At 44.6% G+C, this 25,298-nt stretch overlaps 1 protein-coding gene across 1 annotated transcript; it reads right to left on the reverse strand.

Annotated features, from left to right (window-relative positions):
- Nucleotides 1-4,731: 4,731 nt before the first annotated feature.
- On the reverse strand, nucleotides 4,732-14,602 carry EIF2S2 (eukaryotic translation initiation factor 2 subunit beta). Its single transcript, XM_014876126.2, has 9 exons — nucleotides 14,450-14,602; nucleotides 10,272-10,455; nucleotides 9,304-9,407; nucleotides 8,191-8,326; nucleotides 7,812-7,912; nucleotides 7,273-7,421; nucleotides 6,384-6,440; nucleotides 5,887-5,972; nucleotides 4,732-5,204 (listed from the first exon to the last, which is right to left on the reverse strand). Exons 1-9 carry the CDS (start codon nucleotides 14,462-14,464, stop codon nucleotides 5,029-5,031), a joined length of 1,008 nt encoding a protein of 335 aa, XP_014731612.1. The 5' UTR covers nucleotides 14,465-14,602; the 3' UTR covers nucleotides 4,732-5,028.
- Nucleotides 14,603-25,298: the final 10,696 nt, after the last annotated feature.

Raw genomic sequence — 25,298 nt, forward strand, 5'->3', positions numbered from 1 at the left:
ACAGCCACACCTGGAGCCCAGATCACAGCAGGAGAAGCCCAGGAAAAGCCCAGCGCTGTCTGCACAGCTCCTTCAGAAGAACACAGAAAACAACCACTCCTCCCTCTCTTGTCCCAGGGTGTCAGGGCGGGTAGGGATAAGGCAGTGAAGAAAAATGTTTTAAGCTTCATTCCAGATGAGCTCACATTTCTCAGAACTTATTTTTTCACAGCCTTGGTGGAAAAAAGGCAATGTTGGTGCTGAACGACACCAAAGCACAAGGCCTGCAGCAGGTTCTGAGGGCCATGAGGAGAACAGAGACACTTCAGTTCACAAAACAAAAATATAACTGAAAATTTATTTTTTATTTGCTTCTGTGCCTTATTTTCAAAATTAATAACATCTAGATTTCTTCCCTGTAATAAAGCACCTGGCAGGGTACAAACTGCTTTGCCATCAGTCCCACAGTCCTGCCCCCCTCCAGGGCAGTGTCTCACACTGAAGAAAGAAATACACCAAATTCATGGGACAATTACCCAAAGAGGGGCTGGGGGAAGAAACAATGGGCTTTAAAAGTGATTTGCTTTTCTACAGAATGCAGAATTAAGGATGTTGCTTCTGTTAGAAAAAGCAGAACTTCTGTGAGTCCAGAGACCACAGTGGGAGATGCAATGGGCTGAAGAGGGGGAGAGGGACAGAGGTACCACCTGTATCAGTGGGTAGTGGGCAGAAAAATACTTCCCAACACAGAGGTAAAATGGTGACTGCTTTATTCCGGAATTAAGCAGGTTTTTGCAATGTGCAAAAAGAAAAAAGGATGAACAGCAAGCTCAGGCAGCAAGGAATGCACCTGTCCTTACAGACAAGAGCAGAGGAAAGTGAGAAAGTATTTTTCTTCTGATGAGGAAAGCCCAATTCAGCAACATATTTCCAGGGCCAGCTGGAATTTCTCCTTCTGTGTACAGAACTGCTGCCTTGGCCTTGGGACAGACTGACAGCCGTGCTGTGTCAGGGACGTGTAAGAGTGTAGAGGGTCATGCTGTGATACCTCTGTGAGTGCTGATGTAGAGCTGATCTGTATCCATGGATGGTGAAACATCGACAGGAAAAGCAGTCTTCAGGCTTTTTCTGAAAACTAAAGACTGGCTGAATGACCTTTGATGGCACTGCCCTGTCTTCATCACTGAAATAGATAAAATAATGACTAAAAAAAGCTAAAATAATGAAAGAGCTGCAAACACCAAACTTCTTAGCTCAGAGACTGAAGCCAGGTGAGATCCCTTCAAAGCAAAGGCTTGTCCAGGTTAAGGATCAGCACCAGCCCCTGAACTTGTTTCTCTTTAGGAGAAAAAGATGTTTCACTTTAGGAGGAAGATATTGCCATGAAACATCTTCCCAAAAGCCTTTTTCATCCTCCTGTCACAAGATCGTTTAAGCAACTGATCAGATCAGAGCAACTTTTCTGCTCCCTCAGCTCCCTGATTTAAGCCTAACCCTGGCTGCTCCCATGGACACTGAGGGAATCCAACCCTCTGCAGCCTCCTGCTGGCACCGCTGCCAAAATAAGGAAAGGTTTTCACCAGGACAAGCTTGTCCTGATCCCCCTGTGACCTGGGTCCTCTGCTACTCTGGCATCAAGACACTGACCTTCACTACAGCAGGAACAACTCAGAAAATCCAGTAATTCTTTCAGGAGCTGGAGAGGCTTTGCAGTTTGCTCTCCAGCCAGACTGAATCTGAACTGCTAAATTCTTGTGCAGTTACTGATTTCTGTTCAATGCCTGCATTCGAATCCTTCTCAAAGCCTGGCCTCTCACCTTCTTGGATACTGTTCCAGTAATCTGGAATAAACCTCTAGGGGAAAACTGAGCATAGGCAGAACAGGGAGCTGGAGAAATGTTATTTAGAAGATGAACAGATAAATTCTAATGATTCTCAGCTGTCAGCATCACACTCAACTTCCCATTTTCTTGCTTTTCAGGAGCTTCCTGCTGTTTCTATTCCTGCATTTCCCTCCCAGCCCCAGCCACCACCACAGGCCCTTTCACCTGGTTAAAGCTCAACACCCCCCTGCAGTTCATGACAAACCCTGTCCTGGTGGCAGCAGCTTTGAAAATCTGCTTTTTTCCTCTCCTTGCTGACAACCCCAAGTGCCCATCTCCCTGAGAAGCTGCCCCAAACCTGGGATCTCGGGGTGTGGGGGCCATACCTGGAGGACACTGCACAATGTCACAGTCCTGGCACCAAGCAGAAACTCCCAGCCCTCCACGGAGCCATTTCATAAATGCTCCTCCTTTACACCAGCTGTGGTTACAAAAAATGAATAAATTCCTGCTCTGGACAGAAGCTCCCAGCAATGGAGTTTATTCTGATTTTCATAGTAGCCACCAGTGATTTCAGCAGGACAGAAGCACACGAGCCCAGGGCAGCTGATCCCACTGGATTTGTGCTCAGTTAGGGAATGAGATGTTCCCATTTCCCTGGTTACTTGAGGGATATGAGTGAGGTCCCCACTCCTTTGAGCTGCAACCACCTGAGAGTGGGGATAAAAACACATTGTGGCAGAAGTGGGGATAAAGAGATTATTCTTCCAAGGCATCAGTAAATCTCAGGCTAACTGACCACAACAGCAATTGTTTGTTCTCCCAGCACCTCCAGGGACAAGTCTCAGATGATTTTCTCTTCGGTGTTCTGGGCTGGAAGATGTTTCACCTTAACTGCTGGGAAGGAACAGCCCTGCACTGCTCAGGTTACTTGGATCAGGTGGAGAACTGGGCATGGCAAAATCCACAGAGCAGAGCAGCCAGGCTGTTGGTCACACAGGGACATTCAGTACCTAAAATCTGGCTCCCACGTCTCCACACAGCCAAGTTTCAGCTCAGAGAGAAAAAAAACATGGACAAAGCCATCTCTGCCTCCAAAAAGGTATCTGCAGACAGACACAGGGCAACCACAGCCACCCCTCTTCTGTTAAGAACTCCATTCCTAAGCTGCTTTCTCACAGCCAGCTTAAGTAAAACTTTTGCCTCTGAACACAACTGCACTTCAAACTCACATCAGCCTCACAAGCAGCATGAGGCATTTGTGTTCATACATTATTTGATTGTACTGTGGAAGTTGTTCCTAAAAAGAATAAACCCCAACTGCTATCTGCTCCTAAGACAGATTTTTCCTGCATTAGCGAGGTTATTCCACAGCAGGATCCAAGCCTACAGCTCAACATGGTGCACTCAAGTATCAGTCATTAAAAGACTTCAGGGTTTCATGCACAGACTCCAAGCACATCTACAAAATACACCTATGAAACTCTCCTGCAAGCCAGAGCTCACAGCTGAGAGGTTGGAACAATGATTTCGTGAAATTGGATCAAAAAGATCTGAGTTAATAAAGGAATAAATCAAACTTTTCATTTAAAGCACTGAAATAGAGCACCAGCTCAAGGCCACACTGTATTTTTTTAAGTATGTTAAAGGTACTTGATCCAAGGAAAAACAAGCATTTAAAAACAAAGTATCTTTGCTTTTCAGCTATTTCACAGTGTCCCACCAGCAAATCACCAAAACAAAAAGGCAACTTGCACTTCTCCAAGGTTTTACTCCCACCAGGAGACTTAACTAGAGGAAGAAACAAGAATACAACGATAATGTTACAAGAGGCACTGATCCTGGCTTTATTCACTTTAAGATACATCCAACATTGTTATAGCTCACTTGAAATTCAAAATGCTTTCAAGAAACCAACCATAAAACCTTGATTTTTCACCTTACAGCACTGTCAAAGTTTTCAAATAGCAAGTGAGTGACTCCCCAGCAATACTGTGCTCTGTGTTAACATACAAAGGTTAAAACTTAGTAGAAACCCTTCAAGTTGTGGTGTTTGCTGTATTGCCTTCACAAGGACCAGCCCCCCTGGGGAAGAGGCTGCTCCCCTGACCCGCAGGGGTGGCTGTCCTGGGCCCTGAGCTGCTGCACCCTTCCCTCTCCCTGGGACATTTTGGCAATCAAGTGACAACTCTCCCCACTTCTGCAACCCAGGGGAGACCTTGACTCCCCCTCTGCATCTTTGTATCCCCAGCTGGAACAACTTCTACACAAAACCCAGCGAGGACAGCGCTGGGTGGTCCCCCGAGGTCACTGACAATGCCAGCTGAGGAAAGGCATGGGAAGATCCTGAAGCAGAAAGTGTTAATTTGGAACCCAAATTATTTGGCAGTATCTCCTGCAAATTCAAGATTTATAGAAGACTGTGTTGCAGCCACCATACAATGACACTTAGACCTACTATTTTTTTGCTGCATTTAAAGTCTTTTTAAAGTGATGAAGAGTGCAGGACTTCAGAAATAGAAACACTTCTCTATTAGAAATTGCAAAATTTAGTACTGACACTATGAAAACTTACAGTACAGTTTATTGATTCTGTGTTAAGATTCAGCACCAATCTGGTGTCTGAACTCTCTCAGAGCTATTTTTGCTTAATTAAGCAGTACCAGCATGTGCTGACCCCCCTGTCTGTGCACAAGCAGGAGCAGGGCTCATGTTGGCCTGTCAGCCCTGGAACTCTGTGACTGGTTTCTCTGTTTCATGACAGCATAACTAAAGTAAGCCTGTTATGTAAAAGCAAAGTAGTCTTTATCTAAAAACTTCATTCTGGGTCTTGGACATAGCTCAGTGACATGATCTGCGTAACAACACACCAACCATTCCCACCAGTGTTTGAAGAAGAAACTGAAGGAAAAATCCAAATCCAAGACACTCACTGTTATAGTATCTTTAATTTATCTTGTGTTTTACAGAAGTCTGAACGGATTAAAAAGCACCTCCTTTCCCACCACGCTCCTTACAGTTGGTAAAATATATTCAATGAGCAAATGTATGTGAACAGCTTGAGGATCTGCATCTTGCAAGGATTTCACAAACCAATCAATCAAAAGCCAAATTTCTTGTTTTTACAACCTTGCTTTAATACAATGGTACAATCCACTCCGATTGCAAACCTGTCCAGTCCCATCTCCCCAGAACACTCTGCCAACTGCAGTGTTGATTAGCAAACCTAGTTAGCTTTGGCACGGAGCTGTGCTCTCTTGCCTGTGACAGCCTGGAAGCCGGTTTTGATGCTGGCCACGGAGCAGCGGGAGTGGCAGGTCTCGCACTGCAGGAAGTATAACCGGGTGTCCTTCTGCAGGATGGTGTCGGGGGAGCGGCACGTGTGACAGGTCACGTACTCCTCTGCAGGGGACAACAGGGCACCAGTTAACAGCAAACCGGTTCAGTTAACCCAGCAGCACCTGCTGCTGCACAGCTGCCTGGAAAAGCAGTTCCAACACACCCAGCAGCTCAGAGGGGCGGATTAGGAAAACCTAAAAATCGCTCCTGGTTAATGAAGAGGAGGTTTTGTGTGGTACTTTATGCACTGACACTGTTTTAAAGTTAATAACCAGTACAGACTTCCCACTGGTGTTCCCTGAGCTCCTCTGCTGAGATAGCATTGCCAGGTGTCAGCAGCTCTGGAACTGACACAGCACTAAAGCAGGATTTGTGACACATTGAGTCCCCTGACCAGCTGTGGCACACACACACTTCATCTGTCAATTCATGAGTACAACAGACTGCAAAATTAACAATTCCTGTTGTTTTCCACAGTCCTCATCAAAGCCAAGATACGAAAGCTCAGATGAAAACAAATAGTTCTCAAATGCTCTGCTTTCCTTAGCATGTTTTAGTGCAGGACAGAGTACAGCCCATGGTCTAACCACAGCAGAACCACCTGTATTTGCACTATTCCACGACAAAGGAAAATTGGAGCTCCTCAGCCTTCTCCGTGGTGGGCACACACTGGGCCATCCATGGGCCCCTGGGCAGCACAAGGAGCCTCAGAGAAATCTGGAGTGGGAAAGGGAGTTCTACTTACTGATATATCTTCTCAAGACATTTTCTATCTGTTTTTGCTGGAATCTTCCTTTGATTACCAGTTGGTTGTTACCATCTATTGAACCACTAATTGAAAAGAAAAAAATTAATTATTTGATTTGCAGGTGTGAAGCATTAGAACAAATCAGGAACATGAAGCAAGATGCGTTCTTCAAGAAGAGCACAGCCACAGTTGTGTTGTAGGGGGAAAAAAAAGAGCAAAATTCTGAGGTACTTAGGGCTGCTTCCTACAGGAAGTTTTGCCCAGGCACAACCCTCACCTGCTCATCTCAGGGGAGTGAACAAGACCATTCCCTTGAACTTGGAGTTTTCTCTGTACCTCCTCACTAAAATATTCTCTCCTCAATCACCCAGCACAGCACTGAAGTGCAGGGAACAAAAGCCTCATGTTCCAGCACACCTATGCAGATCTAACCCCAAAAATGTTATATTTAACCAATATCAACCCTAGGCACACACACAGCCCAGCAGCCTTACCTTGTACCCAATTCTGCCAACAAAAACGCCAGGAGATGTTTTGGCTGACGATGTAACCTAAAAATAAAGTAAGGAAATGTTTAATCTTCCCCCCTCAGAGAAATCTGGTATTTATACAGGACTGGCAGGGTAAATCCAACTAAGTTAGACAGTTTCAAAGGGAGCAGTGCCAAGGGTCTGCACCAAAGAGCACACACACAATTAATGAGGACACAAGAAACCTGAACAGTCCACACAAAAAAACCTCCCACTATCCCCAACTCAAAATCACAGCAACTAGTGAAAAGAAGCTTTCCATTAAAAATTTTTCATTCTTAGTGTCCCATCCCCCTACAAAACAGTTAAAACTCCCCTTAGTGCACAACCCAGACCCTCAGCAGGGTTTCACCAGCTTGTTTGCTGGCATATTTCTGATACTCATCAGATCTGCATTCCAAGAGCGCTCACAAAGAACTCATCTGCCTTCACAAGACATAACTGAGACACAGATATCACTGCAGGAAACAGTGGGAAAACACTACTGGAGTCCTATCATTTACCAAGAGAACAGTATTTGTAGTCAGCTCTAATTAGAAAGAACTTTTCCCCACCCTTCTCCTCAAGGCTTGCACATAAATGTCACTGGTGACCCTACCTGACAGAAGCCAATGAACTCAGCAAATTTCAGCTCATGTACCATTTTTGTAATTTAAATATAAGATTAGAAATTATCTGAATAAGTCACGTTCAGAAATATCTTCTCACAGAGAAATGTAACAAGCTCTCTGGCTGAAATAGCTTCCACTCCTGGTTTGCCACAGTCAGTTGCCAGAAAACTCTGCCTTGGACAGAGGAGCACAGAGCAGTACATCCACCTGCTAGTCCTGGGAAATCCAAAGGGGAAACTTACAATTTGCAGATATCTGTGAAGTTGACAAAAGACGTTTTCTTGGTCCCTACTCTCACAACCTGCGGGGGCTTCATGACAAATTTCCGCTTCTCTCCGGCCACCATGTCCGGGTTCTTTTCCCGCATGATGTTAAAAACTCTATTGAGCAACTGCAAAAGAAGGGAGTCACACCCACATGAGCATTCTCCATTTCTCAAAGTACCTCACCTCTAAAAGCCACCTCAAACAGCATTCACAGTGAATATCAGACTACCTTTGCCTAAGAGGATTTCCCCACCTGCTTCAGAACACACTTAAAATGTTCGGATAAATTCAAAATCCCAACACCGTTTCCCCATGGCATGCCCTGCCCATGGCAGAGGTGTTTGAACAAGAACCAGCACTGCCCCGTGTGAAAATTACTGTGATAGAAGACATGCATTGTTAGCTTCTGACTACAAGCCCTTCACTTTGAAGTTAGAAATAGGAAATATGAGCATAAGGCTCTATTGATGCAGATGAACATGGAAAATATGTTTTAAAACTCTCTGGAACATTACCTCATCATATGTGTAGTCCCTTTCTGAGCCTGCCCACGCAGGTCCTGACTGAAGGCTAAAAGAAATTCCATCATCTTTTTTGCTATCTTCATCCTCAAATGCTGTAAAAAAAGTTTTTGGGGATTCATTACGAAACATTCTTGAACCTCATGCTTACATAATTTCTAAAAGCTACACACAAGAAAATTCCACTAAATGTGGACTCAAGTCTTCTCTGTTTGTCAGCAAGGGGCACCAGCACGCATGGGAAATTTATACAGTGCTTTTATAGAACACTTTTCTGATAAATTTTGGAACAAAAAAGGCATTTGAACAGAACTTATTCACATACAAGGTGGACTACTTTTCACTTTCGACATCTCACTGAGCTAGGTTATACCTTCATCCTTCTCCATTATCTCATCTTCATCTGGAAACTTCACATTCTTCTTTTTCTTCTTTTTATTGCCCAACATGATATCAAGGTCATCTTCAGGTTCCACTGTCTCTGGCACATCTCCTTCAATTTTCAATTCCTGCAAAGAAATGAGGCCGTAGTTTATTCAGTGTTAATCACAGCATCACAAATAACACCAGCTGCACACTATGGAGGTGAATACTGCTGATAACCACCACAGCCCTGAAACCTAACAGGTAAGAATGGAATTCCAACATGTTCAAGAGAGCCCTGTACCATGCATTACTGCCATGAGATTTGCACCTTCTGGCTTAACTTCTGGCTAGTCAGGAACAAGGTCAGGCTGCACTAAAAGGCAGCAGCCATCTGAGGACAGGAGGGAACAAAACACCCCTCATGGTGGCAGTCAGGGAAAGAAAAGCTGTGCTACTCTAATTTTTTAAATCACAATTCTGCACACTGAAAGAACACAGAGCAAGTATTTTGTCTTCTGAGGCAGATAAGAGGAACATTTTCTTCCCCAAAAGGCAGAATCTAAAGAGAAGGTTCATGTGTAACATAACATTTCTCTGTCCTCTTGCTCTCTGGGCTTGCCAGTTACACTGACATGTGATACAAAAACACTACTTGGAATAAAACTTGAGAAGATTAAAAATATCTTGTACACCTTCTGGAACACAGCACAGTAGCCAATCCTTTCTGAAGAAAACACCAGAGTGAAAACAGATTTCTTGGCAGGTATGTGCACTTTACTTGAAGTGCTGGCCTTTAGAGGACTGTTCTGTGTGTGTCTTCTGACATCCAGTTACCCCTCTAACCCCAAAAGACAATTAACCTTGAGGTTAATCAGCCCTCCCTACAGACTGATGAATTATTTGCTTTTTGTGTAGAACAGGCAGGTTTTTCCACTTCTGGACAAAAAGCCCAGGCAGGAGCACCATGTTCATAAAAAAAAAAAAAAAAAAAAAAGAAAGACATGTAAAGTTTAGTTATGAACTGCACCAAGACAAAATGACAGACTTGAGACAATTCCTGCACTGCCAATACCAAGAAAATGGAAGCAAGAGAGTTTTTAGTCAAGTTATCTAAACAAACCTTTACACCTTCTTCTGCTTCATCTATATCAAATATCTTTTTTGTTTTTTTCTTCTTTTTCTTTTGATTGAAGAAGTTTAAATCATCCAAGTCATCTGTTGTATCTAAAAAACAAAACCAAAGGATTGCCTAAAGAAGTATAACTGTAGAAACAGTTCAGACATGAAGGTTTCTAATTTACATCCAAGTCTTTAAAATATCTGTAACCCCTGTGGATATCCTTCACATTTGAAGAGATCATTCCCCTCTGCCTCCAAATACCGTTGTGGTTTCTGCATCTTCTGTGTCTTTTGACTCTTTCAGTGTTTAGTCTTTCTTTCTGCTGTAGAAGATAAATTAGTCACTTTTGTCATTAGAGATGCTTGGACAAAAAATGAGAAGTGCAGGAAGAAGTTTCTTTGGTCAGCAGCAGGAGCCAATTTTATCAACAAACTGGATTTAAGTTAATGGCACTCTCTGAATTAGGTAATCTTGAAATTACATTTGCCTCAATTTAAAAAGCAAAGTTTTATACACAACCACACATTTCCTGAAAGATTCCAAATAACACTCTGGTTATCACATTCAGAATTGTACAAAAACTAGAAACTCCCTTAACCATGTTTTTGTTATTCACATTATTGCTTAATTGTTCAAATGAAAAAGAATTGGGGAATTACTGCAACAACCGCACATGGAAGATTTAAAATTTTACACCATTTTAGAGAGTCTCTTTTCAGTGCCTTACACAAAAGGCTGTGAGTTAGAAAACTGGAAATTACTTAAGTCCCTGGGAGCTTGGTGATGTCTGTGAACGTGATTCCAAGCAGGAGGGCAATCTGCCCTCCAAACAGGCAGCAGAGATTACTCACAAATCCCTGAACAAACCAAGGCTCTGGCATTATACTCTGGGATGCCAAATTCTTGGAACTGGGCTTGTAATCTCCAAACAGCACTTTTGAGAGTTTATCTGCATGGATTCACTTTACCTTTCTTCCTGCTGTCTTCTTCATCTGCTTCAACATCTTTGTCTTCTGTTGGCTCTGGTTCAACTTCCTTCGTTTCTGATTGCTGAGTCTCTTCCGTTTGTGTGTCTCCTCCTCCTTCCTCATCCAGCATGAAGGGCTTCTTCTTTTTCTTCTTCTTCTTGCTCATAGTAGGATCGAAAATCATCTGTAAAAGTCAAGAGCTCCTTAGCAGCTCAATAATCATCCCCCATTTATTATTTGTAACACTTTTCCCAAACTGCTCCTCAGCTTCAAACTCAGCTGTGTATTACAAGGGGAAACTGTCAGAGTTCACAGCATCTGCTACTTTTCCTGAAGCCCAAGCTTCCTGTCACCTATTTATAAGTGCAGCTGAAAATATGTTAAAGCTGTGTCTCTCTGACAGATTGGCTACCTTCTCTATTTTACGACCATTATGGACTCCAATCTTGCAGTAATACAGCACCACTCAACACAGAAGAGAATTTAACCCCACCAAAGCACATACTCTGATCACACATCACTTCCACCTTGTGAGACATATGAATGCCCAGATTTATTCAAGGAAAGATCTGCAAACAACTCTCTTGACAAGAACACTCTGGATGAGGAGGAAACCTAGAAGGGGCTGGTGATACAGTACGACCTGCATCAGCTCTGAACACTGTGAAATGGCAAAGGTCTCATCCTTCTCCCACCCCAGACAGAGAAACTGAACCTCAGACACCAGGTGATACCTCTAAGTTTTAAGTTTTCTGTTCTGTTCTGCTTTTCCGTTGTGCTTGGGTGATGAAGACAAAACAGTCCGATTCCAGATAGGGACTCAAGGACAGGGTCTTTAAACTTCAAGCCCTAAGCATAAACAACGTGAAAAGAGGAGGGCGGACACACAAGCAAGCGGGAGGATGAAACTTCCCTATTTGAGACTATTAATTGGACAGTCACTCCTGCATGCAAATGGACTGAAACCTATAAAGGTGTGAGAACTCGTGACCAACCCCTCCTTTCCTTCCATCTTAGAGCCATCCAGGCAGGGGCCACTTGTATTGCTGGGGTGTGGCTTTGTAGGCCTTTCGTAGGCCTCACAATAAATACCCATTTTATTCCCCTCAACACTGTGCATAGCCTCTGTTCCAGCTCCTCAAGGCATCACAGGTAATTAAAAGCTGTTAATGAGCTCTTTAGCCGGCAAAGCAGCTTAATTCAGCTTGTCTGGTTGTGAAGAAGGCCCCTATTCATCATCTGCAGACCTGCTTTGTTTCACTTCAGACACAAGCTGACATCCCAGCTGTTGGTCAGTTTATTACACACATCTGCCTGGACTGTCACACCATGGTATATATTAAATACAACCATTTTAGACACTTTCTCCAATGTTTCTTATCCAGTAATGGAAGAATGTTCTCGCAGAGCTGTACTTCACCATCATGAACACTCTCAGTCAGGAAAGAACCAGCACTTCACCAAGGAGCAGTTCTCCAGCTTGCCCAGCTACCACCTGAGGTCTGGTGGTTTCCCTCTCCCCACAACACCTTTCCTTGCACTTCTCATTCTACCCATGCTGTTCTTGTGACATTCTTCCCATTTTCAACATACCTGTTTCATACAGGCTCTACTAAAGACATCAAACTGCTCATATGGGTGTCTGAAGCACAACATTCCCAAAGCCTGCACATTTATGGGGGCCACTGAAGCTTTCAAATGCTGAACTGGGTCTTTAGTTGCACTGAAATGATCTTCAAAAGAGTTCTGCCAGAGGGCTTCACACCACTATCTAAGGGAGCAGCAGAGGAATCATGCTGCTGTAATGCACAGAAATCACAACATGTCCAACTGGTTCCACGTCTGCTTCCTCCTGGAGCTCCCCAGGCTGCTGGGACAGCAGAAGAGCTGCCTGCATGGCACAGTGCACAGCCTCAGGATCAAGCACAAGTGCCTGACTCAATTCCATGAAGATGCTCTGCAAGACCCTAAAGATGTTTTTATTATTTCATGTGAAACAAAACTAGGATCATGCCCCGATCAGATGTAACAGTCTCTAAGAACGAACCAGCCCACCCACCCCAAATCACTCTTTTTGTGAAGGAAAAGACATTTGAACCTCAATAAAGGATGTCTTGTGTCTACAGAGAGACAGAGTGTCTGCAGCCTAACCACACTGAACTGAACACACCAAGACAACTCCTGGATACAGGAGATTGGTTTCAAACCAGCATTAAACCCAGGTGGCCTTGGACAGGGCCGCCCCAGGCAGGCAGGACAAGCCAGGCTTCTGCACACCCAGCACCCACTCAGAACATACCACACTCCACAACCTGAGGAGGAGGAGGCCTAAGCCTGAAATATTTTGTTTACCAAGGGCTTCAGCAAGCACTCAACAGGAACGTTAGGTCACATTTGCTTTAACAAGTCATGACATAAATGAACCAGCCTGATGATCCAGCTGGTTGTGTTCTGGCTTTCTGAGGCACGTGTTTCCAAACTTTCTTTCCTCCTTTCCTCTGCTCAGCACATTGGCTTAGCCTGAACTTTCTGATACCATTTAGTGCTGACAAACTACAAAGTTGCGTGTTTTTTACTGAAGGAACCCCAGCCCCAGCACAAACACAACAAACCTGGATGCTTTTCCTGGGAAAAAAAAAATTATAAATTCCTGTCCTGTTCCTGCTCTCAAAGCCAAATTCCTATATGGGCTTTTCTCCTCTGTATACCACATGGTTCCTTTTCACAGCCATCTCCATATACCTGCTCCTTACTTCAAGTGCCTACACAGAAAAAAATCCCAACTTACAAAAAAATAGCAAGTGAGCAGAGGGGGGAAAACAGAATCAAAGTTGCACAGACCAAATGCAACTCAAGATTGAAGCCAGTGATCCTCTGAACTGCAGTAACAGTGGCAAACGGCAGGAATTCCAACAGAAGTCACAAATAAATCCCATTTCCTTAGTCTGAATAAACACAGGCATGTCTAAGAAGCAGACAGCATCCCTGCCCTGATCAAGTCAGTTCAGATGTCCTTGCACTACACTGACTTATGTCTAGGGAACTTCACTATGGATCCCAGGAATCACCTCAAATTAATTCACTATGCAAGAAACCCAGTTTTGCTGATACAAACTAAATTCAAACCAGGACACTTCATGAACTGCTCCATGGCCCTGTGATCACCTGAGTCAGACAGCACCTGATGCAAGCATTCCTCAGTACAGAAAACAGCCCAGAAAGGAGAACTGCAGCTCCCAGGACACATTTAGGCACAAAAATGCAATGTATTCGTTCTAAATGTTAAAGGAGCTGAGTAAGCCAATCACGGCTACACTAAAATAAGTTGTAATTACACCAGTTCTCCTTTATGACGTAGGACAAGCCTGTCTCCAAAGCCTGAGTGATCACTTTGCTCTGAAGGAAACAAGCCACACACGTATTTCAAACACCATCAGAGAGAAGATACAGGGCCAGAAGCAGCCATCTCTTAGATCCAGCCAGAGCAGCTGCCCACGGGCTACACCAGGCTGATGAGCACTTCACAAAGGGAAAACTTTCCTTCTCCCCCATGAGAGCAAAGGAAATGAGGCCAATACAGCTGCCAACACAGGGCATTTACAACAACTGAAAAATTTCTCAGACATGGATGTATCAACTTCCCTGATACTGTGCCTAGACAAACACCACCAGATCGCGCGAAGTTACGATTTGTTCAGATGTTGCTATTCGGCTCTCAAGGTTAAAAGCCGAGATATTAAAGCTCCAGAAAGCGAGCAGTAACTGCCTGAACGTTGCGTTTCGTTTAAGAGCGCAGAACACGATGGAGAAGCGGCGGCGGTGCCATCTGCCTTCGTCTCCGGCTTCTCCATGCGAGGGGCGGCCGCCAGCAGCACACTGGGAGCTCCAGGAAAGCTCCAGGCCTTCCCCAGACACGCGGCCCCAGCACACACCCGGGGACCCGGGCCCGGCGGGGCTCCGGGCAAGGCGCCGGCCCGGCCTGTAGCCCCCGCCCACCACAGCCCCGACCCCGGTCCGGCGGGACCCCCGCCCGCCACGGCCCCGGCCCCGCGCTGGGCGGAGGCCGCGCTCGCCGCAGGCCTCAGGCCCGGCTCCCACATGGCGGCGGCCCCGGTGAAGCGCTGCCCCCGGGCGCGGCTCTCCGGCGGGAGGTGGTGGCGGCGGCCGGCGGGTCTCACCTCGTCACCGGACATGTCTGCGGCGGGGGCCGGGGGGGCCGGAGGGGCCGGGGTCGCTCGGTGCCGCGGGGTCACTCCGTGCTCGGCTCTTGCATCAGCGCCGCGCGCCCGCCCCGCCCCGCGCCTGCGCGCGCGCGCCCGACGCGCCGCCTCGCGCGACTTGCGGCGTTGCCGCGCTGCGCACGCGCTGGGCGGCGGCGGGAGCGCTGAGGGCAGCGCTGAGGGGAGCGGGGAGCGCTGAGGGTAGCGGGGAGCGGGCAGTGCTGAGGGGAGCGGGGAGCGGACAGCGCTGAGGGGAGCGGGGAGCGGGGAGCGGGGAGCGGACAGCGCTGAGGGGAGCGGGGAGCCGGGAGCGGGGAGCGGACAGCGCTGAGGGGAGCGGGGAGCCGGCAGCCGAGCGGAGCTGCTGCCGCTTTCACGCAGCCCCGGGATCCCAGCACGGACCGGGCTGGAGGGGAGCACGGTATAGCGTCTGGTCTAAACTCCCAGCTTCAGCAGGGCCATCGCAAGGGATTGCGTCTAGACAGTTCTGGAATATCTCCAGTGAGGAAAGACTCCACACCCTCCCTGGGCAGCCTGTTCCAGCCATCCAGAGGATGGGCTGTGGGAAAGATAAAGAACACTGCAACAGCTGGGATAGAATACAGACTGCTGGGCACAGCCTGTAACCAAAGCCAAGACAGGGTACATAAAAGCTATATAAAATGTATATAAAAGAAAAGGCAAAAATCATCTTGGCATCATCCTGACCCATGTTTAAGGAATTGATTATCCCTGCTGCACATTTAGCACCCTCCATGCATCCTTCCTTTTGACAGGGAACTGTTGACAGGAGTTTCACTCAATTAGGAGTCTTTTTTTTTGGGTGCTGCAGAGAGACCTGATTTGAACACAACTGTTCTTACATCCTATTTCTCTGGTTCTCTGTGATAAAAAAAAAAAAAAAATCAGTCTTGTTTATGCAGGAATGTTTCCCCAGGCAGTACACTCTGCATCCCAGAAGGAATATGGGCACAAGAACCTAAAAATTCTCCTGAACGTGGGGAACCCCCTATGCTAAAACCCAAGGTGTTAGGTGTTTTCCTCTGTCAGGACTGCAGTCAGTCCACTTAGAGGCAGAAGATGGAGAGCCAGCAGTACTTTGGAGATCAGGGAGTAAACCCTGGTGGGGATTTACACCCCCTGAGGCCTCAGGCTGCAGGAGGAGTCGGTCCAGGTGTCTTCATGTGGGACTGATGAAGAGCTTGGATAACACTGCAAACCTTTCCTGCAGGACTAGGGTTTATCCTTGCCCCAACTGAAAGGGTAAAACCAGATTCCCATCAGGTCTGTAGACGGCCCTTGTAATTTTTGCTATTAGCAATTGCTGTTAATTGTTAATGCTGTTAACAATTCAATAAAATTCCTCAGGTAACCTTTTCTCATGAGTACTTTTCCTTCCATGAATACTCTGATTCAGAATAAACAAATTAGCAGGAATAGACACTAAATAGGAACCAAAACAAAGCTTTCTTTTATTAAATGCTTTTATACTTCTCACACTACTCTTCCTCAGTGCTAAGATTTTTAGCTCATTCTACAAAGTCAAAGCATCTCGTTTTCAGTATTCATGATTTTTTTTTTAATTAATAATTTTAGATTGAGATTTGGGCATGTAATCTTGGAAAATCTGGATTTTCTTAAAGTTACCTTAACCCTTGTATTCTGGGCAGAGTTCCATTTCTGTTTTAACACTTTCATCTGCTGCAGCTTGCCCAGATGTCTCTCTAGTCCTCACTCCTGCATTAGGTACAAGCATCCAAAGGCAACTGCAGGTCGTGCAAGTCTTTTCCTTAAATGAATTTCTAAATTCTTGTTCACGCCATGACAGAAGCAAAATAAAATAGCCCCGGATGAACTGAAGGCAGCTTTGAAAACTAATTTTGACATGTTCATAATCTCCAAAGTACAAAAAAAATTAAAATAACATTCTGGAAGAGTATCTTGCTTTCACAGGACTTCCTATAAAGGAAGCTTGGAGTCTTTCATTTGTCTAAATTTACTGCTTCTTTTTGACTATAGCACTGAGATGCCAAAGTTGAGAATCCACAATTCTGGGATTTTCATTGCACACAAGGGAATTGTTTGTATTCAGTGAAGGCATTTAAAATAACATTTGTATTGAGTTAAGTGGAGACAGATCCTCATTAGCTTTCTCACAGAAAACCTCTATGGCCTTTACCAAAAATGATAAAATAAGAAGCCTAACAAAGAGACTTGGTATTTTCCTCCCTTGCACTGCTGTTGGAATCCAGGATTTCATAAGGACAGCAGTCCTGGCCTGGTTTGGAGCTTCTGCTGTGGGACAGACGAGCTCAGGGACTTCCAAATGTGGTGTGGGGGCACAGCAGCAGGGCTGAGCACCAGGGAGCTTGGAGACACGTTCAGAGCATCAGGAAGCAATGCCTGCTGAAAGTAGACAGGATGTGCTATAAAATAACCACTTTTAAAAGCTGGGCAGAAAAATGTGTGTGTTCCTAATTATATGACAAACAATTCCAAAATACCGCAGTAAAAAGTCACCTTGGAATATTAATGTTGCTGGGTAGAGCTGAGCTTAATCAATCATTGCGCTATTAAGTCATTTTATGAAAAGACTTTATTTTTCCCAGATTTAGACTGTCCTTTATCTTAGTGAACTTGAATTTTGACAGTTGTTTCCATTTACGTTTTCTAAGTCAGGCTGTCTCTGTGTTTAGAGTGCTTTCTGTCTGGACTGCAGTTGTAATTTATGGGGTTGAGTATTCTTCTCTTGGCAGTCAGCTTTGTTTTCATCTTGTTTGGTTTTTGTTGGGTTTGGATATTTTTTTTTTCCTCTCGTGGCTTTTTAAAGCCTTTTTCATACTTTAATCCCTTTATCATAAATACCTTTAATAACACTGAGAACTCAAAGCACCCATTCCATTCTCAGACCATATCATAGTTACCTTCCATATTTATTTTTCTTCTTTCCTCCTTTCCTCCTTTCCTCCTTTCTTCCGTTCCTTCTTTCCTTCTTTTTTTCCTTCCTTCTTTCACCTCTTGCAGATGACATAATCAAGTGATCCTTCAGCATTTGGAAAAATATTCTTTGTAAGTTTTACTTCACCAGCCTCGGGCAAATGCCTCAACTACACACTCAGTGCAGATGTGCAGAGTTTAAGGCTTGAGGTCTGTTCATCCCAGGCCTCCTCCTGTTCCTGCCTGTGCAGGCAGGGGGTTCCTGTGCCTCTCAGCACTCTGCACCAGGCAGACAATTCTGGAAAATGCTCTGGGGATGGTTTGGACTAATTCAGCATCTCCTCGGTGGCTGAGTGACACTTCTTGCAAGCTCACCTCTGGGAGCATGTCCTTACCCAGCCCAGGGCAGTGACAGGGACCTCAAAGCCCTTCTGCAGCACCAGTGTGACCAAATGTCATCACCCCCGAGGAGATGCTCAGTTTGAATTCTTGCTGCCCTTACAGCTGTAGCTTGGCCTGAAGGGGAACTGAGCACACTTCAGAGAGACTGAGGCACAAAACATCTCTGCTGTCTTCTGTAGAGAGCCTGGTGCAGGAATAGCTGGAAGAAAAAGGCCATAGTCAGATCAACTTAGTAAAGCTAGCAAAGTGGGCCTCAGTCTCACGGATACAGTGTCCTTGAGATAGGGAAGGCACGCAGAATTGAGAAAAACATGAATGCCGAAGTGCTTAGCTAAGTCGCACAGCTAGACCAATGATGAGCTCAGATTTTGCACTATGCATGAGCTAATTAAGCACTGTATTTAATCGCCACTCTGCGTATCAATAAACGAGACTTTGCTGATGACCGAATTGGTGTCCGCGTCTCCCTTCTCCGACAGTCTTCTGCTACAGCTGCACGGCCAGAGAGAGGGACTGGTCACAAAACACCTGTTTTATCCTTGCTCTTGTTTTCCATCCCAAAGCAGCTGCTGTGGGCTCATGCTCCATGCAAACACCAACCAGAAGGAGGCTTGTAACACCGCAATAAGCCAGCAATAATTCATTGGAACTCCAAAATGAGGATTTTGCAACAAGATGCATCAGAAAGCAGCAAGAATGGGGCTTCCCCAGGAGGGGGACAAGCCAGAAGCCAAGGGTGAATGCAAGCTATGCCCTCACTAGCAAGCTATGGGTACAAAGAGGATCCATCAGCAGTTCTGGACAAGGAACAGCTCCAGGGTCCATCCAGGATGCCCCAGAGCTGTTAAAATAGTGGTGAGACACTGTTGCTACACCATGGTCAAATTTCCTTCATTAGGACTAGATCTGCATATCCCCTGTGTTCCATCTGTCCATACCACACCCCATGGAATACACAGCTGCTGCGACAGGATGGCCCAGGGTTCCCCAGCTCCAGCTGAGTGGCATGAGCTGGCTACATCCCATATCCCAGGCAGACTCTGCAAGCATAGCCAGGACTAGAGTTTGGGGAAGGTTGGAAATGTCTTGGGGAGGCAAGGAAGAAGAGACCATAGGTTTGTCCACAGAAATTTTTGTTTTAAAATAAAACAAGCAGAAGAGGGAAAGAAGTGCAAATAAACATCCTGACAATGGCTTTGCAGGAGGAAATGCTGAAACCCAGTGACACACAGTGAGGAAAGGATGGGGACACAATAACAAGAATTTAAATGGTATTTTAAAAAAATCAAAGCTTGGGCATGATCTTGAGGAGCACAATCCTTGCTTTGGTTCCAAGTGTCCAAGTGGAGTGCATCAGGCTGGTTAGGGGAGGTGATTGTCCCACTCTGCTCTGCACTGGGGTGGCCCTGCCTTGATCCTGTGGGCAATTTCAGGCACCACAATATAAACAAGATCTACAGCAATTAGAGAGTGTCCAAAGGAGGGACAGGAGGAGGAAGAAGGGCCTTGAGAGGAAACCCACGAGAAGCAGCTGAGGGCATTTGGTCTGTTCAGCTGGAGGAGCCTGAGGTCAGATCCCACCAGGGCCTGCAGCTCCGATCTCTGTGACCTGAAACAGGAGCCAGGGCATGGCTGGAGCTGTGCCAGGGAGGCTCAGGCTGGATATCAGGGAAGGTTCTTCCCTGTCCCCGAGGGTGCTGGCACTGCCCAGGCTCCCCAGGGAACGGGCACGGCCCCGAGGCTGCCAGAGCTCCAGGAGCGTTTGGACAGCGCTGCCAGGGATGCTCAGGGTGGGGCTCTTGGGGGGTCTGGGCAGGGCTGGGGCTGCCCTGGCTGACCCTGGGGGTCCCTCCCAGCTCAGGATATTCTGGGATTCTGTGAAACTACAGTGTGATGGGAATTTTTGCTTTGCTTGGTTTTTTGGGTTTTTTTCCCCCCTTCTTAAACTGAACTATGGTATAACTTTTGCTAGACTTCAGAATGATAATTTACAAAAATAGGCCTATCAGGGGGGAATAGCTCTCTGCTCCACAGAGACACCCTTCTGGTGCTGACCAGCATGTGCTGACTGAAATGCTCACAAGTCAAGAGAACTAGGAATTAAGTCATGATCCTGTGGGTCCCTCCCAGCTCAGGACTTTCTGTGATTCCATGATTCTGAGTGCTCTGCTTAGGTCATTTAGTTCATGTTCAGCACCCTTTAACATTCAAAACTAAGATTTATGTTCTGGGCTGTTTTTTCTGGTTTTTTTGTTTTTTCTTCTTTTAACTGCCAGTAATTTCTGAGTGAGAGTGCTGGGGATGGTACCAGTATAACCCACAGCTCCTCCAGTTACAGCCGTCCCACCACTGTTCTTTATCTTGAGCTCCCCTTCATTCACAACAAACACTGGAGCAACTCTACTTCTTGCTGTTGACATCCATGAAAGAAATTGTTTTGAGACAAAATTAGTTCCTTGAAGATGTGCAAATTGTCTGGGAGTATGCATTGCTTTAACTGTCGTTGTGCATCAGCCATAGCAAACAAGTTACATGGATAAAGGGAAATCCACAATGTACTTCACAAACCTGGCAGAAGCAGTGATGAAGGAAGAAGGAAAACATGGATAACTGCATCCTTATGGGTTTAAGCAAGTTAATTCTTCTTTTTCTGTATGCCAGTTAATATAGCCAGCTATTTCCACTGATCCTAGAAAACCTCCTAAGATGATATTTAACAATTCCATTTTCACACACCTTGTCCATGGTGTGTTTCCCCTATTATTGTTGTGTTTAATCTGTATTGTGTTTTCCAGCACTGCTGAAATCACAAAAAATAGAGAAAATAGAGATTCTTTTGTACAATAGTCTGGATTAGCAGATTGAGTAAATTGGTTAATGAAAATGCTTGTAGATGACATTTGTATGTGGCCTATGTTCAAAAGGTAAATTATCTTTTAAAATATAATTAGCCTATAATTGCTCTGACATTATTAACAGTATCCTTCCCCTTAGATTATACCTGTTCATTATCAGGTAAATTAGAATTTGCAGAGTATTCCCTAGGATAAGGTGGCACAGAAGGGACTAGAAATTTCCAGGGTGCCTGAAATCACACCACCTTATCCAGGAAAAAAACTCCTGATAGGCCAAAGAAATCACATTAATATTTAACATTTTAATCAAGAGCACATCCAGTTGCTGGGAGCCTTTTCTTCCATCATTAAGAAAAATTTACTGAAGGATTGGTTTTCTTCCTGCTGAAAATTGAGAGACTATATTTTAAATGGACAGGAAGAGCCTGAAGCCATAACATTACTCTTTGTTCAAGCATTAGGGCCATCTTAACTTAGGCCAAGCTCTAAGTGGCACCGGCTGGGCACAGTCTGGGTATGAAGAGGTGACGAATGGCTGGGAAATGGCAAAGCCACTCTGGCCATGAGCTGGAGCCCAGGACTGGGGAGGAAGAGCTGCAGGAATTGGTGACCCCCTGTGGCACCAGCTCCAGGCTTCCCATGGCAATTTGGCAAAATCAACATATACTGTTTTACTTTGTGAGATTGGAGTGGTTCCTGCATCACAACATCTATGGGTCATGCATTTCCTTTATTTCATGTTGATGCCTTAGGATTTTAGCTTGTATATTTTTCATATATTCTTAATCCTGTAATTCTTTAGTGTGTAACTCTAAACTCCATATCCAGTGTGAGCTGCTGCTCTCTCATTTTGGTCAGACACAACAATTCCTCTCTAGGCTGGGAGTCAAGGACACCTCACTGTGTCAGGCCCTGAGAAATGTAAACAAAAGTGAATTGAGGGGGAGCAAACTGGGGTAAATGACTTCATTACCTGAAGCTATAATTGGAAGATTAACCCTCAATATGCAAACTTATTTATCATAAAGTCAAGCTCTAATGGAAACCCTCCATCGATACTCAATGTGTCAAAGCAACCCTGAAACACAAAAAGCACCTTTCTGAAGCTGTAATACAAACAATGTGTTCCCAGGTTTTGTTTTGGATTTCTTTTTTCCTTTCATTTTCTGACTTATAATTAATTTAGAATGTGACAAAACATGAGAGAATACAGCTCAGTTTTAGAAGTGACTGTGTTTTACCAGTTGAACTTACTTCAAATTCCCTACTAATAAAAACTATTATTTTCCTGATAATTGCAGGAATGATGTTCTGTGCATTTGTGAAGCTCTTCAGAAATTCCTCTTAGGAATGGCTTGGTGACTTTGCTTGCTTGGAGTATTGCAGGTGTCTCCAGGAAGATAAAATCATCCCCATAACCACAGGTGACTGTAATACTTGGGGGAAAATCCACTGGGCGAGTTTTAGGGATGTTTCTCTATAACTGCCAAAAATATCTGTTGCCAAATCTGACAATGTGAATGGAATAAAATCTTTTTTTTTTTTTTTTTTTAATAGGAACTGGGCCCCCACTAGTGGTTAAAAGGAACTGTTCTGTTTTGTGAGTGGCAAGTGGAGTTTTGACCAGCCACCCTGCAATCAGTCAGTGACTGCTACTAAATATACCCCTATGATGCTGTTTGGGTTTTGCCTTTTTTTTCTATGTTTGTATTCTTCACACATATATTTGTAACTCTGTCACCTATTGTATTAGTGATTAGTTTTCCCAGTACTTTTCTGTTGGAACCCTGAAGCCTGGCAGTTTTAAACTTTCTGTGCTGTGTGGCACTGACCCCCAGGAGAACACTGCTTTGGACCTGAGCCCTTGGAGAAGGCTCCAAATTTGAGTGATGGAGTTAAAATCACTGGTGTGGAGTTAAATAGAAGTGTGTGATTGCACATGGTGAAGGGTTTGGAATTTGGGGTTTTTATAATACAGCAATAGGGATGGGACAAGATGGAGGTTCTTGGGCATTGTCTCTTTCTCCTTTTTGTTCCTTCTTCTTCTTTCTTCATGGTTTCAGGCAGTAGTTTTTGGTTGGACAGTCAGTGCTGCACTGAGGGTCACAGGGGTTTAGTTATTGGGTCAAAAGTATCAATAATATAGGTGTTAATTCTCTATTGGACTGTTTAGCTTTAAGAGACCTTGTAACCAGCTGGATTCAGCTCCACTTTGCTCACTTTTAGCTGGTAGCTGGAAGTGTTGCAGAACTCTCTGTACTTTAGATAAAAATTAATAAACAACTGAGCCTGAACATGAAAAATCCATCTCTTTCATGTTTTAATCCTGACTCTGAGTGAAGACAGAAGAACAGGAAGACAAGCCACTAATTCTGTGGTGCAGCTAACTACTGTCACTTTCCCAGGGCCTTTCCCTAAACAGAAAGAAAAACCAAATTGCAGAGCTCCAGGCCCAGGGGGGCACAAGAGCCCAGTGCTACCTTGGTTCTTCCTGGGTACCAAACTAAAGAACAACACTTGGAGATCCATTTCATGGGGCTTGACCTGGGGGGGAATTACATCACCACTTGTCCTCCTAATTGGTGCCTTTTATCAATTATGCTAAATTCCTAAAACCTATAAAATATACTCACCCCTGGGGGGGTGTCTTTTGTGCACATCTTTCCATAACTTCTTCTGGAGGCCTTCAAATAAAGATCCTCTTTTATATTACCTCTTTATTAAAATTATCTTCGGTTTCATTTCCAGATTGGGCAAAAGGCAACCCTAAGCTAATGAATTATGTTTTTCTTGTGGTATTTCTTACTGCTGGCCCTGGAGGCACTGAAGAGATCAGAGGGAGGCTTTGGCATTCACTGCATTTCTCTGTATTTCTTCTTGCCCAAGGGAAAGAGAGAAAGAAATACCAATAATCTTTCCCAATTAAAAAAAACCCAAAAAACATAAAACAAAAACAAAAAACAAAAAACAAAAAAAAACCAAAACAAAAAAAAAAAAAAAAAAAAAAAAAAAAGAAAAGAAAAAAAACAACCAAAAAAACCAACATCCACAAAAAAGACACATGCAAACCAAACCAAAACACAAAGAGGAAAAAAAATGTAGTGGTTGAAATTGGAAAAAACATCTAAAATTACAGCCATGTTCCAGCTTTCCATCCTTATTCCAGATGATTTCTTTGGTCCTGCTTGCTCTCAGCCAAAGCCCAGCAACTGGTGCATCCCCTGCTCCCTCTGGATTCTGAGTGCTGAGCTGAAGATCTCCCAGGAACAAATGGATTCACTCAGTTTTGTACCTGCATGGAGAGGACTGTGCCATGCAGAGATTTTATTTCTTTGAATTTTCAATTGGCCAGCAGAAAGGGATGCACAGCTGCACATTGTAGCCCCTCTGTAGATCCATTAGTGGATTTTTGTTCCTGTGTTCAGACTGTGGCATTGTAACTCTGTCATCCAGCACAGCAACCAGGCCACTTGAAAACAAAAACTCAGAGTCCCACTGGATCCCAAGATTAAATGCGTAAAAATTGTTTTCTCTCATTGTCCTCAGCCCTTTCTATCAGATGTAACCAGATTGAAGCCAGCCCTTCCATCAAAGCTCTCAAGAGGGGGCTGAATTAAATGGCTTTAAACATTCAAACTGCTTTGTTTTCTAGAGAAAAACCAGAACATACAGGCAACTCTGAGTTTCATAATAATTAGTTACATTTGTTTCCACTGAGTTTCTGTTCATGGGACTCAAGAGTTCCAGCCTGTAACTGGGAAGTGGCCAGGAATCAGCAGATCCTGCCTATTTCCACCACTGCACTTCCACATGAAGTCACTGCACTCCCTCTTTGGAGTGAAGCTGACTCCTCTGTGTAAAGCCTTTGGCAACAGATGAAATATGTGCAGGTTATTCTTAAAGCACTGGTGCCAGATGTCACACGGTCAAGGGGAAATGCAGTGTGGTGCTAAACAATGATGGAGAAACTACAGCCATACAAACCAAGAGTGGAACACTAAACTTTAAAATGAGCAGTAATGAAATTAGAATTAAGCACAGATGGAAATGGAGAGTTGTAGGTCTGGCCATGTTTTTTGTTTTCTTTTAAGTGTGTAAATGGGGAAAGTATAAATTGGGATGGAGGGAGAGGGACAGAGGAGAAATAATTGCTGCAAGACAAGATGGAGCTGAGCAAGATCTATCCAAGGTGGTTTTAGAGACCTGAGCACAGATCACTGCCATAATCAGCAGGTCCCTGTCTGTGCAGGACACAGAAAAGCCTCAAAGAAAAGCTCAGCTTGTCAGACATGAAGATGTGGCACTGAGGGACATGGTTCAGGGGTGGCCTGGGGAGTGTTGGGTTTGTGTTTGGACTCGATCTTAAAGGTCTTTTCCAACCTCAGTGGTTCCACGGTTCTAAACTAAATGAAAATAACGTGTGAGAATTACAAAAATGAAACAACACAAAAATAGGTAGAGGAATACACGAGATCCTTCTGAGAGCTTGGGGACAGACTGAAGTGGTTAGCAGAGCTTGTAAAAAAAGTTTTAACAGAAACAAGGGAAATATTAATAGGGGGCCTTCAGATTTAATTACAATTGTTTCCAGGAAACAAGTGACAACAAAACTG

This window comes from Sturnus vulgaris, chromosome 17 (assembly GCF_052056855.1).
Source record: "Sturnus vulgaris isolate bStuVul1 chromosome 17, bStuVul1.hap1, whole genome shotgun sequence".
Lineage (NCBI taxonomy): Eukaryota > Metazoa > Chordata > Aves > Passeriformes > Sturnidae > Sturnus > Sturnus vulgaris.

Coding starts and splice junctions, on each gene's coding strand:
- EIF2S2 (XM_014876126.2), bottom strand. Junction 8,327..9,303: donor AAGCAGAAGAAGGTGTAAAG/GTTTGTTTAGAT, acceptor ATTTCTTTGCAG/GAATTGAAAATTGAAGGAGA. Junction 5,973..6,383: donor TTGGCAGAATTGGGTACAAG/GTAAGGCTGCTG, acceptor CTTTTCAATTAG/TGGTTCAATAGATGGTAACA.